Source organism: Myxocyprinus asiaticus, chromosome 6 (assembly GCF_019703515.2).
Source record: "Myxocyprinus asiaticus isolate MX2 ecotype Aquarium Trade chromosome 6, UBuf_Myxa_2, whole genome shotgun sequence".
Lineage (NCBI taxonomy): Eukaryota > Metazoa > Chordata > Actinopteri > Cypriniformes > Catostomidae > Myxocyprinus > Myxocyprinus asiaticus.
The window spans coordinates 16,231,639-16,250,144 of NC_059349.1; the positions used below are offsets into that span (position 1 = coordinate 16,231,639).

The following is an 18,506-nucleotide window of genomic DNA, read 5'->3' on the forward strand; positions in this document are numbered from 1 at the left end:
GTCATTGTTTAACATTTAACATAATTTTTGTAGTTTTTTTCATTACAAGAGTGTTCTATAGCAGCTTATTGCCACCAGACATTTTGGCTCTTTAATGTAAATTGAAACCCATGCACCGAAAGGAGTTCTTGATCATATTATTTTATGCATTTCAACCATTAAATCATTTAGCATGTAATTCAAGGGTTGGTTAACTGCTTTATCCAATATAAAAGGCCATTTTAGGGTTTAATTTTAGCTCAGCACATTGCAGAGCCCCTAGCTATTTCATCTATCAGTATTCTCAGAGCCGGCAGAGGTTTATCTCGCAGTCAGGGACTCACTGTTAGAAAATAGCCAGGGCACTACAGATCAATACACAACCAAGTGAAGAGACTGCTTCTGAAGTAATCTGGGTCTCGTTGCAGTGGCCCATATTGCTTTATGTCTGTATCTCCAACTCCACCTACACCGCCAATTCAATATCATACCGTTATGCCACAATTGAGCTATTCTGAAGCAAACTCATTGCATTTTGTTGTACTCATTGTACTCAGTAGTAACCTGCTTCCAAAGATTGTGTATGGTATTTTGTGGGGCACAAACCAATGATGAAAAATAGCTCTCGTATTCACTATCGCCAAAAAAAAAAAAACAAGCACGTGCACATTCTCACATTAATTATCCTTTAAGGATATTCGTCAGTGTCATATGAAGGAATATTTTGGGTTCAATAAAAGTTAAGCTCAATCAGCAGCATTTGTGACATAATGTTGATTACCTCAAAAAGATACAGTATATATTTCCACTTGCCCCTTCTTTAAAAAAAAAATAGCAAAAAATCTGGGTTACAGTGAGGCACTTACAATGGAAGTGAATGGAGCCAATCCGTAAAAGTTAAAATACTCACTGTAACCTTGATTTTTGCTTTTTTTTCAAAGAAAGGGAGGGATGGGTTTGTAAGTGTTTTGGTCCCACTTTATATTAGGTGTCTTTAACTACTATGTACTTAAATTAAAATACATACAAACAATGTATTTATTGTGTAACTACATGTTGTTCTGCAAAATTCTCACAAGATTCACATTTGCTGCTACTGAGGTTGAGGTACAGGTAGGATTAGGAGTGTGGGTTAGGGTTGTGTTTAGGGTAAGGTTAACAGTGTAACTTCAGACCTTATTAAATGCAGGTATGTTAAATATAATTACAATGCAACAACACAAATGTACATAATAAGTACATTGTATCAAATGCTTAAATACATAGTAGTTAAAGAAACCTAATATAAAGTGAGTCCAGTATTTTTTGTGGTAATCAACATTATGCCACAAATGCGGTCAAATGAGCTTAACCTGGGATATTCCTTTAAGCTTCCAAAATAGACATAATTATTATACAGGATTCAGGAGTGACTTATCTTGGTTAAGCAGCTAAGCACCAAATGCAAGTAAAATTTGGCTTTGGTAAATATTTGAAGCTGAAGTATGTATTTTCTGTGCCATTAGCTTCACCAAATGCTCAAAACTTGAAAATAACCTGTTTTCAGACAGATTCCAGAAAACCCTGTCTTCCATTGGTTGAACAAACTGATAGTTCCAGTCACACCTTTGGTCGAGCCAACTGTGTCAGGCTGGATAGGCCACTCAAACAAATAGAGTTGTTTTGAAAGAACCAAAGAGTCAGAGTGTTACAATTTTAGGTGATATAAACCTATAAATGGTTTACTTATAGTTTACTCTGCATATTACTCTGGGATAAGAGAAAGAAACCTGTGTTTTAGTCACAAATAGCTAAACAAGGAAAAAATATATACTGTGTATTTTAATGAAAATAATGCAAACTACAGTTTCATGGCCGGTAAGAAATGTTTATGACATTTCTCCATTCACCCACTATTGCTAATTGTGGCAAAAAGCTCATTTTGGACCCTGCTTAAAAGCTTTGTCTTGACTGTTGGATTTCAAAGTAACACGATTCACTTTTTTTTTTTGTTCAGTTTTTATTAAAACTAAGTAAATCTTCCAGAATTCTTGAGCTCCAGCTTAAGATGGACAGGCACATTTCAGCATTTATACAATAAGCAGTACCTTTCACAATAATTCACGCTCTAAAAGGCAGTCTGATCGCTCATAGCTGTGCACTGTATCTGAAAGCACTTGTGCGTTCAACAGTGATGCCAACTTGTCACTCATATGGGGCGCATCCACATTAATACGACAGCTGCTTTAACAGTCTCGACGCGTGTGTTCATTTGCATGACTGGCAGGTGCAGTGCGGTCATGGTCAATGATGCGTGCCCTCCTGCTGTGACGGGCATAATTACACCAGTACGCGTCCTGTACGCCGCTAACATATTCTGCTCCAGACTGACCACAAAAATAATGGATGTTGCTGCATGTAGAGTTTCTATTTCATTTTAATGTGCTCAGTGTCACCTTCCTGGTGCTGAATTTCTTGTGGAGTTTCAAGACGCCTCTGTTCCATTGCATCTGAAATTAGGATAATGATTGTGTATTATTATGTGTTCCAGGCTGTCAAAATCCAGTAAGGACAAAAAGCACCATAAAAGTGCCATTGTGTGAGGTTGTTATTTACTGAAAATCTCGCCTTGAAAATCTTATCACCATTCACTTTCATTGTATGGAAAAGAGCAACCTGAACATTCTGCATTAGTCATATGGGTTTGGAACGACATATAGCTGCTGGATCCCATCACACTGCCAATCATTTTTCAAAAGGTTTTCCTGTTTAACAAACAATATATTTATTGTTCATGTTAAAACATTAAAATCCAACTTAATAAAGTATCATTTGCACCATTTATGTCCCATGTAACGATTTATCTTGAAAAAACAATAATAATAAAATAAAAGATAAGACTTCAACATAAATAAATACATAAAAAGACTTCAAAGAAATACAACAACTCAGTGACAGTGGGGGCTAAAATAGATAATTAAATTGAGAAATACATAACAATAATAAAAGTACTTGAAATTGAACATGTTATACATTTCTGCATATATAAGGGTCGTTATTACATTGGACAGTGTTGTGCCAGCTGACTTATCCTCTAATATGATCGCTTGATCTCTAATGTAATTATAAAATTGCTGTATTCTTTAGTCAACATGAAATCAAAGTTTACCCCATTTATGTTGTTTATACATGTTCCTTGCCTTATTGTAAGTGAGTCAGTGCACATTATTCAAAAGAAAGAAAAAAATGGTTGTCTTCAAAATGTAATAAATTGCTCTGCCTCTGAAATGGCCGATGTCATCAGTCCCTCTTATTTTATAACATCTCCCCTCCAACCAACCAACTTTTAAGATCCAATCAATTCCAGATGTTTCTCTCTGAAATACAGCACATTGCGGAAGTAAAATGGGTTGCAAACACATGTTGATTTTAACAATTTTTTCCCCCAAGCAACATTCCAGAGCTCTTGGCTCCGCCCCCAAACATTACTTCATCTTATATTCAATGAGCTCTTGGCTCTGCCCCCATTTTCTTTCAAATGCTTCTTAAAAGTAAAACTGCCCAGTGGAACACAATTAGAGTTGGGTTTCTATTCATGGATAACACATGGTCCGGACAGGCTGTTGGAATGTCTTTCATACATAAATAAATTATGAATGTGCAAAATAAATTGTTTTAGCTTCAGTCCTTCATGAATGTAAGAAGCCCAGCATGATTCCTCTAAAACCCACCCTATCCCAGTCAATCGAACACATACTGTACAACTCAATTCACATGGCAACAGGAATATTAGTCAGTGATTCATTTGAGGCAGTTTGAGATAATTTGAAGGCTCTGGTTAGTCACGTTTTCTGAGATCGAGGCGAGGCTGTGGTCACCGAGCTGTTTCTCGGTAACGGTGGAGGACTCCAGTCCGGCTGGTAGAAATGAATGTTGAATGTCCGAGCCCAGCTAGCGAAGACCCTCTTCTCTGTGATAAAGCGATGGTGGCTACCTCGCCGGCCACGCTCATGGGAGATGTACATGGCACATTCGTCCGGGCCCATCGGTTCGTAGTAATGATACGGGACAGAGGGGTGCTGAGACTCCCTGTAAAGAACGAGAGTAGAGATTCAAATGTGTTGAAATTACCATTACACGAGAAAAGTCCCAGATTCCCCGATTAATTCTGAGCTAGATATTCATTTTCAAGGCAATGAACCCGATTTGGTTCAGAGAACAACTTGCTTTAAGGGGAATAAATTGATTTTATGTAATACATTATGGTTGCAAAATGGGCAGGGGGAGAGGTCATGCCTCAGCAGGGAATTACAATGAATCATAACATTTTAGGCTCTTGGTTATTTTTCTAGTGGCTCTGGTAGACAGCAGGGGCTGCCATAGCATGGCGTGCAGTATAAAACATGCATGGAACACACACACACACACACACACACACACACACACACAAAGATAAGATCTTTCAATTAGGGGAACTTTTTTTTTCTCCCCAATTTGGAATGCCCAATTCCCAATGCGCTCTAAGTCCTCGTGGTGGTGTAGTGACTCGCCTCAATCCGGGTGGCGGAGGACAAATCTCAGTTGCCTAACCCTAACCCTTTACTTGCTGAGCTACCCAGGCCCAATTAGGGGAACTTTTGACAGCTTGAAAACTTGAAAAAAAGTCTCAGAACAGTTTGAAATCTTATTTTCAACCTAACTCAATATAAAGCCTCTGAAAGCAAAAATTTTCAGCTTTTGTTTAAACCCATTGATTCTCAGGGCCCTATTTTAAGCATGCAAGCACAAAGCGCAGCGCAATGACTTAACTCATCAGCGCAAAGTCAATGGGCATGGCCATGAAGTTTTGGTATTTTCATGCAAGCATGCGCTAAGTGTTGGCGCAAGTGGGTTTGATGAAATTGGTTGTTCTCCGTCCTATTATACAGTCCATTCCCTGTCAAGCTACAGTGATATAAACAAAGAAAGCACATTCATAAGAAGTTGGTAGTGTAAACTGACAGTATGCAATGAATTGGAAGAATACAAATATGGATTTACATTAATTTAACAAGGATGCCCAAAATAATGTTCCGGGTTCAACACAAGTTAAGATCAGTCGACAGCATTTATGGCATAAGGTTGATTACCACAAAAAATAATTTCAACTCGTCCCTCCTTTTCTTTAAAAAAAAAGCAAAGATCTGGGTTTCAGTGAGGTACTTACATTGGAAGTGAATGGGGCCAATTTTTGGAGGGTTTAAAGGCAGAAATGTGAAGCTTATAATTTAAAAAAAGCACTTACGTTAATTCTTCTGTTAAAACTCATGTATTATTTGAGCTGTAAAGTTGTTTGAATTGTCATTTTAGGGTTTGTTGACATTATATCATCATGGTAACAAAGTTGTAAAATTGGCTATAACTTTACACAGAAAAGGTTAGTAGGTGATTTTATCTCACTAAACTCATTTTTTACATGCATATCCTTTATGTTTTGTGGTTATACTTTTGAAAAAGTGAGTATTTTAACATTAAATAAGTGCCTCACTGGAAACTCAATTTTTTTTTAAAGGAAAGGAGAGACGAGTCTAAATAATTTTTTTGGTAATAAACATTATACCACAAATGCTGTCGATTGAGCTTAACTTTTACTGAAACCGGAACATTCCTTTAAATGGGACACGTTCCTTTTATACGCATGGAAAATCATGCACGCATGGTGCAAATTGGGTCAATGGAGGTTCATCTCCAGCACTGTCTCCGTCCTATTATACAGTCCATTCCCTGTCAAGCACCAGTGATGTAAACAAAGACAGTACATTCATAAGAAGTTGGTAGTGTAAATTGATTGTATGCAATGAATTGGAAGAATACAAATATGGATTTACATTATTTTGTGCGTCCTTGTTAAATGGGACACGTTCCTTTTATATGCATGGAAAATGTGGTTCAGGATATGTGTGTAGGCTCAGTTAAATTACAGAGAATGTAAGTATTATTAATCATTTTCATCTACTGACACACAAATCATGGCTAATATGAACAGTGATTGTATCGGAACACACTTCACTTCTACCGGTCAACAATGATTTTGAAAAATTCATATTCAAAAATATAATCAAAATAACGAAGTGGTCAAAAAAATCATACCAAATTCAAACATTCTCTCTGTGATTCCACAGTGACATAAACATAACAATAAAAATAATAATAATAATAACTGAAAAAATAAACCATGACATTATTTGATGTTCTGTCCTTTCAGAGTTTGAACATGAACTTTATTACCACCTGCTGGTGAAATCTCCAAACTGCAAATGCAGGAACTGAATTTAAGCACTAAGTAAGAGGTGGTATTGAAATGTCTTAGCACAATAACCAAATTCGTAGGAAAATAGCAAATTTCACTTTTCGTCACTTCATTTACATACAATACACCCACAGTTTGCGTGCCTACACCCACAGTAGTGCAAACTCTCCCACCCACGGCCATTTGCTCTTTTCGCTGGCACAAAAACTGGGCTTAGAATTAGCGCTCTCACGAAAATTGGATGAGACGTTGCGAACAGTCGTAGCGCGTTGCGCACTCACAAAAATAGAGCCCTCAATGTGAAACTGCACTGTAAATATAGAAATGTATTTACTAATGTTAATGAATAGCACTGCATAAATAATGCAGCGATAACAAAATAAAATGTAACTCAATTTATATTAAAATGAAATGATATGACCCACAGATGTGTTAATGTTGAAAGTTATTCAATATAACTAACATGTTTTTTCAACTTTTGAGGGAATAATGTCCCAAAATCCACGTGTGTGGACATCATGTTTATCAGGGGCTAATGCATGAAAAATTAACAGATTTTTTAAAGCGGCATAACAAATGAAACTAGGGACAATACTCTTTACACCCAACTAGGTTTCAATGAAAAACTTAAAGAGGTTTCTTACCAGAGGCACTTTTGTTGGCTCTGCTCTAGTAGAAGCACTTCATGGAAATTGACGTCATGTTGTTGTGTCACGTGAGTCGGTGCGCCAGAAGTTTAACCCTTAAATTACAGTCTAGAGTGTTGTGAACAGTATTCAGTCGGTTTAAATCAATTTAAATTATGCGTTGCGTATAGCGAAGCCAAAATACAAGGTCCACACATGTGGACACGGGGTCACACGAGGTTAAAACTAGGGCTGTCGATTTAACGCTTTAATTCCGTGTGATTAATTATATGAAAAATAATGTGATTAACGCAAGTTATCATGCCCCCAGGCCCATATACAGAAATATTCCTACCACTAGAGCAACTGAAGCTTGAAGTACCACAGTCATGTTTTTGCGAGTCTCAGTCAGTAGGAGGCAGTAAGCATGATTCCTGCTGTACAGGCAACAAAACTTACTGACAGCAGACAGGACGAGATAAGAATGTGTTCCTGCGTTCAAACACAGCAGGGTGGAGCAAAAGTCTGAATGCAGGAGTCAACTTTCAAGTTTCAAACTATATTTAACTTGACACATCGTCCTAAAGACACTGTGTTTATGACGCAACGCAACATAAACACGCTGTGTTTAAGTGAGACGCTCCAAATTGTCCGTCTGATGCATGTGTACATAGACGCATCCTTAAACAAAGCCCTTATAATAAATCTACCTGTGACAGATTGACAAATTCAGTTGCAATTTAGTAGAATAGAATATAATTAAATGTGAATTTATAAGAACAAAAAGAAATTGATTGTTTCAGAATCAAAATTCTCAAATACTGATCTGATATTCACACCTAATAAAGCTACTCTGTGGTCATTATGTGAAAATCTTAAAAAGAATGACATTTCTGATCTTCAAACTGTTACTTTTCTGCCCTGGCCGAGATGTGCTTTCCATCACTTCTCGTTTCCATCATAACTGAATAGAATCTCCTCTGGAAATTGTTTTGGTATGCATGGTCATGACAGCAGTATTGGGGACAGTTTTTAAAAAATGACAGATTGTACAAACATATATAAAATAAATAGGAAATGTGATTTCTTTCATGTGACAAAGTGCAAAGGAGAATTTAGTGTGGGGGGGGGGGTAGTTTAAAAGTCTAAATGGAGGAAAATTCTGTCATATTTAACCTTTCAACACCTACAAATGAGGAAAAAGTGATTAAAGAGTCAATATAAAGTTCAAAACCTATTCATTTTTCATTTAAAATTAGAATGATAGCTTTTTCTATACAATGATGGATTTTCTTTCTATAAAATCATCCTAAGGGACAGAAAAAAAAAAAAGGGCATGCTAAAATAGAATAGCAACAAATTAAAATCTGACTTACCTACAGAAATCTGGAGGCACCATGCCATAAACATTGATTCTGTCGCAAAGCTCTAAGGCAATAGTCATTGTGAACCAGCCTGTGCTTAACCAGGAGTTAGAGATTCTCCTAAAAATAGAGACAAAAAGAGAGATTGTCTGCTGATGCATGGAACGTAATAAAATGAATACTGAATCGTGAAACTATGGTTAACATTAAAGAGGATAATTCCGTTAGAAACTCCGCACACACAATCCCAAGATTCCGTTCCGTTTGGAATGCCGTGCAGTTGTCAGGATCATTTCTACAACTCAATGTTATCATCAACTGCTCATCAGTTCTGCCAACCTGCTGCCTGACATGAAAGCCCTGGCGAATCTCAAACAAATAACACATTAATAGAGGAAAACAAACACCATTAGTGAACAACAGCCCTGGATGTGATTGATTAGAAGTCTCTGATTACTGATAAATTACCTCAGACAACAGATCATCTACTGTCAGGCAAATGCCGCATCAATAATCCCTCGTGAATGTGGTAGAATATACAATGGAATTGATCAACATCAAAACTATAAACTCAACACAGATGAATCATTATATCTAGTATCCTGGTCACTTATCAGCTTGGCATTTAGAGTTGTTAATAAGTTTTACACAACAGCTAGATCTGATTGGCTGAAAATGGTTAGAACCCATGCTATTGTTTATGATAACAGCATGTTTTACATTTGTAAATGGCAAAATGTACCATTCTTCTGACTTCCAGACCACTGATAGTAAAGCAACTGCAATGTTACTTTTAAGGGAACTACTTTTTGGCAGAAGAAGACTATATATGAAATATTTGGGGGTTTCTTCGGTTTGGTTTGCTTTATTTTATGTTTCTCTATCATAAACAGTGGTATATAGTCTATAATTTTTTATAAAAGCAGCAGAACAGGCATATATATATGTTATTCAGGATAAAACACTTTTTTCACCAGGCATGATGCAAAGCAACAAGTGATAAAAGATATCTCTTCCATATAAATCCAACATAGTCGTAATAACAGTAAGAGATGGTGAAATCGCAAGAACAGATCGTAAGAGTTGAAATGTATGACTTTTACTCAAAGAGAAAAATAAACGAGCCAACGTAAGATTTTATCATGATTTTTTCTAAGTTAAACCCCTAACCCAAACCTAAACCTGACCATGATTTTAATAGGAAATAACTTTTGTGTACCACAGAAGAAAGAAAACATCAGGGTTTGAAACAAGATGAGAGAAGCATATTACAGGTTCTTGACATACATCAGTCATTTGCATTGCATAAATAAAAATGGAATAAGTAACCAGATTTGTTCACAGACTTTTCCTTGCTTAAAATAAAGCACTGGCTAGCTAATACGTAACGCATATATCGATTTCAAATTAGGTTTGTTGATTGGTTGGTGTCTATTGAAATAAAAGTTGTACCTTTTTGTTCAAGCCTAATCTCGTACGAATTATTACAATTTGTCATGAGACTGTTTTGTTTGAATATGAATTTTTGTTATAACTGGCTACCAACGTGAAAAGCAACAGGACATTTGGTCATTTGGTTTCTACTTTGATGCCGTTTTGTTAGGTAGCCCCACTCACAGAGCAATCTCTGGTCAAAAATCCCACCCCTCATAACTATACTGTATATTAAACATCAAATATGCTCTGTTGCTGTGCCAAATCACAAAACAATGTCAGTTTCAGTGTGGATATACAAATTCTTTCCTGCTGGAAACTTGACGCGTCACACCTGGTTAGTAGAATCCCTCTTGTGTTTGATAGCTTAATTCTTCTTTTATGTTTGCATAAGTGCATGACAAAAAGGGGAAAATGAGTACAGTTTAAGGTCAAATGCAAAGAGATGCAAGACTTTCTTATGCATTATTAGAGGTGGATGAAAAAAATCAATAATTTCAAAGTATAGCAATATTTCACCTCACGACACTATTTCAGTAGTTCACAAGTTAATGTAATCCTGCAGTGAGGATAGCATAAACATATGTGGCTTGCTGTGCCTGGCAGAGGGCTCGAGGCTCGAGACTTGACCTGAGCTCGAATCCCCCCCCCCCCCGCGGACTGGATTATTGATGGAATAGATAGGAGGAGATGGGCATGTGGTGGGATGTTGGAAACTCTCAATGCTACGTAGAGGTAAGCAGCTTATTATATACTCTTACTCTGGCTGTGAGATTGGTCGGATTAAATGAACTTGCTCCTCTCGAACTTTGTTAATAAAACACCATATGGATATTCTATCGGCAAGAATCCATTTTTTAAAAAAATATTTTTCCTATTATTATTTTTGTTAAAAAAAAAAAAAAAAAGAGAGATTGACCACCACTCAGAGCAAGTGCGTGAGAAGACTAAACATACTGTTGCATTTTGTCAATGAACGCTCAATTATTTCCATTTGGCCAAAGGGTAAAAACAATCAACTGCAAGCGTTTTCATGCAAGCTGGAACCGAGGTAAGCTATTTTTTTTCTGACGTGTCTATGCTCTACAGTACTTCTTTGGCTCTATGATGAAATGGCTCTTTTAATCAAATTAATTACATGACATGCCGATTAATTAATCGAATTAATCGCAATTAATCGCATATAATCAATATTTGCTGAAAAAAGCCCCCAAATAAAGATAATTCAAAATAAATAACTCATATAATGCATAATAATTCAAATAATTATCAATATAATAAATATATATATTGACTGTCCCCTTCTGATGTGGCTCGTAAAAACACAAAATTATGAATGTACTTCAAGCTTGAACTGCTTCGATGGTACTGTAGTAAAATTTGTATGTGTGGAATTTACATATGGGTCAGGGGGAATGATTAATTGCATTATTTTTTTATGCAATATTTTTTTATATAATTAATCACACTAAATGAATGCATTTAATCAACAATGTTTTTTGAATTGCAATACACTAAACATACAGAATCACAATGTTATTCTATCCTGACCCAGATATTGATAATATCATATCACCAGGTCCCTGCTGATTCCCTTCCCTATATATTAAGGCAGAAGGAACAGTCGATTATAATGAATGATCATCTGTAATGCACATGAAAAGTTTCTGGATATTTCAGCTTGAGACTTTTTGCCTTGTTATAAACAGTACAAGTATATGACTGTCAGTTCAAGGTCAGTTCATTAAGCTTATAGTCTCAAAAACCATCGAAGGATAAAGATGTACCCAAAGGCATAAACAAATTGCCTCAGCTGAGGCTTAGATGATTTCCTGGGTTTGTTCTTCGCTGTTAACTATCGAGTTGTGTCATATAGACATCTTTTTATAAAACCTAATGCTTTCTCACTTAACACAAAACTTGTGTTAGCTTCTTTCAATATATTTCACAAGAAACAAAAGATTCCTGGAACACACAAAATGATACGCCACTGGGAGACTGAGCCTCTTATTTGATGATGATCATGCATGACAATGTTTAGTGTATGCACAGCTCTTACACAAGTGTGTGTGTGTGTGTGTGTGTGTGGGTGGGTGTGTGTGTGCGTGTGTGGTATAGTATATATCTGTGAGACTGCTCAGAAATTCATTGCAGCATAGTAGATGACCACAACCTCTGAATTCAATTATCCAGAGAATTCAAGTGTGAGGTTCGATTTTAGCCATTAAAGTTATTACACTGAACTTATATGTATTAACCAACTTCATATTCAGCATTTGCCACAAACCAGCAAATGCTGTTCTGATATCATGGAAACATATTGCTTACATTTACTTTCAAAAACCCTTTGAACACTGTTTGACAGACCTGTTTTTTCAAAGCAGTGTTGTTTATATGCCTATGTGAACGGGTGCATAAAAACCGCTTTGAGTGGAAGGAGAGAAAAACAGAAGAGAAACAAAACAGAGCTGCTAAGTCATAGAAAAACATTGAAGAACATTGGGCCGTGTTTGTGCTGCAGGGCTGTTTGTCACACTCGTGCTGGCAGGCCAGAGAGCAAAGGCACTGCAACCCGACTGTCAAGTGTTCCCAAACTTGCATGACTATTTACATGACTTACAATGCATGACTTACAACACCCTCAGCATGAATTTCTAGAAAGTGTCTAAGGGTCTTTTTCCTTAAAAATGTCCTGAACCACAAAATACATCTTCAAATATTTGTTGACACTGGCTAAAAGAGACTTTCTACACAGCAGAGAACATTTAAATATAAAAGAATAAAAAAGTCTGTTCCCACTAGAATTGAGAATCATAAGGAATTAGATTCCATTCTGAATCTGATTCTGTGTTCCAAGTTGTGTCAGAATTACTTTGTTTACAAAATTACAATTCAGAAATTCTACTTAGAGCTTTGTTTCTCAGGAAAAGCTCATTACGGCAAAATTCATCTATGTGTGCCTTTGTTGTTGATGCCAGTAAAGTACTTAAAGGGATAGTTCACCCAGAAATGAAAGTTCAGTCATTGTTTACTCACCCCTGTGTTGTTATAACCCCAAATGACTCTCTTTCTTTTTCTTAACACAAAGGGAGAAATTGTGAAAAAGAAATGTGTTCAGTGATGTCATACAATGGCAGTTTATGGTGACCACTTCTTCAAGCTTCAAAAGAACACAAAAGTATAATTCAGGAGTCTAATAAATTATTCCATGAGACTCATGATGTTTATGAAAGCAGACGATAAGGTTTGGTGAGAAACAATCCGAAATCTAAATTATTATTTAGTGAAAATGTTCACTGACCGTTGATCTCCTGTACGCGTTCATGACAGGGCACGAGAGCAAAAGTTCACGCAGCCCCCTCGTGACACTGGAAAACAAGTGATCGATAGAATGTACCATCGCTCGTCACTGCTGGTTAGGACAAAAACTCTGATTGCCAAAGAAAATATACCTTTTATCGCGTGTCGTTTGCCATCAGGTTAGGACACGGTGTGACTGTGGCTGCCTGTTGCCTCCTCTATATTTCTGTTTGATTTCTGAGTACTCTCTTCCAAAAAATAAGGCTGGGCATAAAAATGCATCAATTTTTCAACTTCAAACTCTTCAGACATATTTAGTAAGTTCTGTTAGCTTTGTTGTGTTCTGTTTTTAGATAAACAAACAAGTTTTTGCTTGAACGCCCCAACGTCGCAATGGGGCTGCATGAACAGTTGCTCTCGTGCCCTATCAGGAGATCAACGGTCAGTGAACATTTTCACTAATTAATACATTACATTTTGGTTTGTTTCTCACCATACCTTATCGTCTGCTTTCATAAAAATCATGAGTCTCATGGAATAATTTATTAGACTTCTGAATTATACTTTTGCATTCTTTTGAAGAATCTTGAAGAGGTGGTCACCATAAACTGCCAGCACAGTTTTTTTCACAGATTCTCCCTGTGTTAAGAAAAAGAAAGAAAGTCATATAGGGTTATAATAATACAGGGGTGAGTAAACAATGACTTTTTGGGTGAACTAATCCTTTAATTAGAACATTACAGTAATTCATAAATTCAGCTCTATATGCTGCAAAACATTTAAGAACAATGAAAGCACACCAGGTAACACTGGCTATTATAAAATGGCATATCAAACACAAAATGTGTAGAAGTACCTAATTACCATTAGTGATTTTTATCATTAATGACCACCCGTCATAAACAGGTTAACTTTTGAGGCTGCTGCCATCCAACTATGAATTCAGCCACAGTAGGTCGAAAGTTCTTCTGCTGAATCGAGACTTGTGTCTCTGCAGAACAACAATGTGCGTTTCCCAATCGGTAGGTGTTTTCAAACCAGGCTGGGAGTTTTTCAACCGCTTTACACGATTTCCTATGACACTGAGATCCCTACTTTCATTGGATAGTTGAGAAATGCCCATCCCTGTTTGAAAACCTTCACAGATTGGGAAATGCCCATTATTGTTCCGCAGAGACCTATACAACCTGAAATCGATCTGTGCTTACCAAAACTGGAACCACTGCCCCCAGTGGCCGAAGCTGGAAGTGAATGACTGGAAGCTTGAGGAAGCCTGACATGAAAAGTTGTTGTGATCTAATAAAATTTCCTAAGCTATGGCTTAGCCGCAGTAGTGTGCATGAAATTGCATCCCAAATTTCAAAGGGGATTAATTGGGTGTGAATGCAGATGTTTCAGAACCACCAACATAAATGCAAGTCATGAAATGTATACATTCCTAACCCTAATTCCTCTATGATCTTCCAAAAGTTTGCCCTAAAAATGAGAAAGATTGGTTTCTGATAAATTCACTTTTTATTTGTAAGCAATGGTGGTGTCTCTTGTCAAAAGTTTCTTAAAACAACTTTTGATAGACCAACTCTTTGAAGTTCTGTAGACAAAAAAAGAAGTATAACATTGATCAAACCAATAAAAAAAAAACAGCAGCCACCCTTTGCCAGTCTAACTGACATTTTAGAGACAGTTTTTTGTTGATATGATTCTCACAGCAATCTCTGGTCTTTCATTTGTCACTTTGGAGAATAACACCAAAGAAACAGATAGAAGATGAAAGACACACTTTGACTATTGCAATAAGACTACTGTGGAAATAAGGTACCAGAACTACAAAACACTCGCTTGTATCATTCTGAGGGAATTCATCAGTGCTAGTATTTTTATTTCTTACTAATGAGCCTCCAAAGAGTTTAGAAGAGATATGTAATCTGTAAAAACCTCTGTAAAAATGTGATTTGTTTTTTAGTTTTGTTTGTTTGTTTGTTTTTTGCAATGACACACAAACAGACATGCTCCATTCACTAATGAGAGTTGCAGAACGACACATATCATACAGTAAGGAGATTAGTGGTTGCCATATACATTGCTGGATTGGGATAAAATAAACAAAGATAAAAGTGGATATGCAGCTTTACAGCACATAATCCATTAATGTATTCTTTAACGGTAACCTGCTGATGAAAAAAAAAAAACAGTTTAAGGTAGTTAGTGTTAGCAGTTCTCTCAGCCTGGCCAAGCTTGTAAGGCTGGTCTGTTTGTTTTGCAGTTGTCAGAGGGGTTTTGAGCACTGATCAACTGGTCAGTACGGAAGATCAGCTGGCCGACCAGCTAAACACTAAATTAGCCAGGCCAGGTAACCAGTTAAATCAGCTAAGACTAGCAAAATAAAAGGCAAAAAGCATGGTTCTCAACTGGTGTTGCTCAAGGAGCCAGATTTTACAAACAGTTTATTAATAATGTCTAGTACCTTGCATAGTTTTATTTGTTTTCAAGGTTTTCAAGGAAAAGGGCACGTCATACACGCCATCTGTCCATGTTGGCATCTACCTAATTTGGCTAGCTTCTACCAAGTAAGAAATACATTTGCATTAAAATGCTGTAGAGTTTGATTGGACATACAGCCTTTGACATCAACAACAAAAGATATGGGAAGCGTTTTCTCCTCGCTTTTAATAGCTGATTAGACTATTTATTTTGCTAACATAAATTGGATGATGAAGTTAGTTGGTTAGTTTGATTTTATCATTTGAATTTAGCATTGAATTCTCTTGCTGTCTGTGGCCCTATCAGAACAGATCTGTGACTCATTTTTGGGTGGTATGTTTATTTTGGGTTGTATCTGTATATTTACAGTATAGAGAACAGCATTACAAACTCTACTGAATTTCTACAGAAAGAAATGACTACATTCTCTCCATCTGTAACCTCCTTTTCCCTTTGATTAAATGGAGATCCAGGCTTAAAGTTAAAATCTAGAATCCTTCACAAACTGATTTCCCTTGTGATTCTAGAGTTGAATGGGAAAAAGAGGTTGGTCCATTCTGAGATCAGTAATACTAGAATAAGAATGGCCTCTGTAGACTCCATTCTAGAACACCTATCAGCTTTCCCACATAACACCTCTTTTAAATAAAAATAGGTCATAACAATTTAGGGCATGCCACAAACACATTATTGGCATGTATGAAAACGTCTGGTATCTCAATCACTTAAATGCATACCCTCGGTTAATCGTGTTCTGCAAATCCAGAAATAGGTTTGAAAATTTTCCACTTATCTTTATACAAGGTATCATTAAAGCAGTAAATTATCACACATTTTCTGGAATTCATTATAACAGATACTAAAATAGGCCTCACATTATATAATAAAATTCCAAATTGGGTTGTAAAAATTAGACATTGAGCAATAATCAGTTTGACACATATTTTTAACTGATATTTACACTTTTCCACTTAATCAGTTATCTGTTCTTTAAGATTGTGTTTTACTGATAAGTTATTGATAAGTTAGACAAAGTCCAAAACAAAGACTCTCAAATATGCATATCAGACACTTAAACATAAAAAAATCAGTAGCTGTATTGGTCATTAAAAAACAATATTTGTCGATCTCTAGTAAAAATGTCATAAGGTGCTCATTACCTGTCTCTCTTTTGAACAGCTCATCAAACTGTAACTGATATGCATATCCAATTTTTAATCGGTTTGACCCATATTTTTACTGATATTTACACTTCTCCACTTAATCGGTTATTGGTTCTACCAATAAGTTATTGATAAGTTAGACATAGCTCAAAACAAAAATTAACTTACATAATGGAAAATTATTTTCTATTTTTGCATCTAAAAGCAAAAATAAAACAATACTTAAAAATCGAATATGGATACCAGTTATCGGATATCAGTTATCGCGTATCTGTTAACGTAGAATAATCAGTATCATATCATACTGGTCATAAAAAAAAACATATCTGTTGATCTCTACTAAAAATGGCATAAAAAGCTCATTACCTGTCTTTGCCCGTCTCTCTTTTGAACAGCTCATCAAACTGTAGCATTTTCTGCCAGGAGATGATGTAGACCTTCAGTTTGGGCAGCACTTGGTTCATAAGCCGCAGATTGTTATAAACCAGACCCTTCCCGTCCCGCCGCATGTAACTGCTGGGTCCCCAGAAGATGAAGACCGTGTCCTGACTGGAGTTAAGGAGCTCGTGGCGGCTGCGCAGCACTCTCTGCATGCTGGAATGAGCGATGACCCTCAGGCTTGTGCGGTGACCCACATCTGAGCCGTAGCCCCGGGCTGTGGGTGCGTCATTCATCCGGATGACGCACTCTGCCTGATCGATCTCTTTTCCGTGACCCCCACCTGTCAGATGACCAGAGCTAGTGACCAGTGCACAGCTACTGCAGTGCATCTTCAGAGGCTGCGGGGAACAGATTAGAAACACTAGCACATGTCCATGACCTGTGTAAAAGCACAGTCAAAATTTTGTATTTTAATAGATGCAATGTCAATTTAAGTAATTTTTATTTGTATAGCGCATTTCATGACACACATCGTTTCAAAGAAGCTTAACGGTAACAGAAAATGTTGTTGTAATGTCTTTTGTAATGTCAGTTTAAATTAAAACGAGATTGAAAATCATGCTTTAAAAGTAATTTGTCCTTGATGAGCAAGCCAAAGACTGCTGTAGCAAGGAGCCCAAAATATGTTCCTTGTAAGTAATGTAAATGTGGCTGGTGGAAAGTAGCCAGTACTATAGAAGTTGGAAACAAACCTAAGATAACCATCATTCTATTATATGAATTGGACTGTATATATATACTGTTTGTGTATCTGTTTGAATGGTTTTCCAGCACAAAATGTGGAAAATATGTGCAGACTTTGTGATCAGTATTTCTGTCTTTCCAAAAGTACTAAGTATAGAATAATTCACTGAAAAAACAAGAATATACAATTGAAAATACAAATGTAAGTGCTTTACACTTTTGTGTGCAATATGCATTAGGCGGTAAGTGAATGGACTCTGAGCGGTGCCATCTGAGGCTGGGAATAAGTAGGCCCTCCAAGTGAAAAGGACTATGAGGAGGAATTTACTCTGGTTTTAAATAAACTTTTGACATTCAACACTTGCAACCATATGCAACGGTTTTCCTTCAGGATGTTTTTATTCACCGTATCTTGTTTGTCCGTAATTACAGTGGTTTTTAATTCAGAGGTCATTGCCTCCTGACCTTGAATAGCTGGTAATCTTTACAATCCATCCAGCTTCTCCCACACACCTCCACACTCATACCATACAGTATTCCACTGCATGTCTCTCCATTCTATATGGCTTTCCATGAATTATTCCAACCCGACGTAAAAGCTCCATTGGTATTCTTACAGTGATAAGGCCAGTCCCACCAACCCCCTCCTTGGAGGATAAAGTGTTTCGGGAATGAAGGCCCATCACCGCTTTTAAAGGAAGTATTGAATTTAAGGTGAATTTCCTCTCCCCCATCCTCTGTCATGCACTTTCAATCAATAATATGC

General features: G+C 36.7%; 1 protein-coding gene across 1 annotated transcript in view; it reads right to left on the minus strand.

Moving 5' to 3' along the window:
• Positions 1-2,003: 2,003 nt before the first annotated feature.
• Positions 2,004-18,506, minus strand: part of LOC127442847 (alpha-N-acetylgalactosaminide alpha-2,6-sialyltransferase 5-like) — a 43,461-nt gene continuing 26,958 nt past the window's right edge. The window contains exons 3-5 of the mRNA XM_051701083.1: positions 16,982-17,394; positions 8,250-8,357; positions 2,004-4,047 (exon numbers count right to left, since the gene is read on the minus strand). Of these exons, the coding sequence (XP_051557043.1) occupies positions 3,801-4,047; positions 8,250-8,357; positions 16,982-17,394 (768 nt within the window). The 3' untranslated portion in view covers positions 2,004-3,800. The remainder of the gene's footprint in view (positions 4,048-8,249; positions 8,358-16,981; positions 17,395-18,506) is intronic.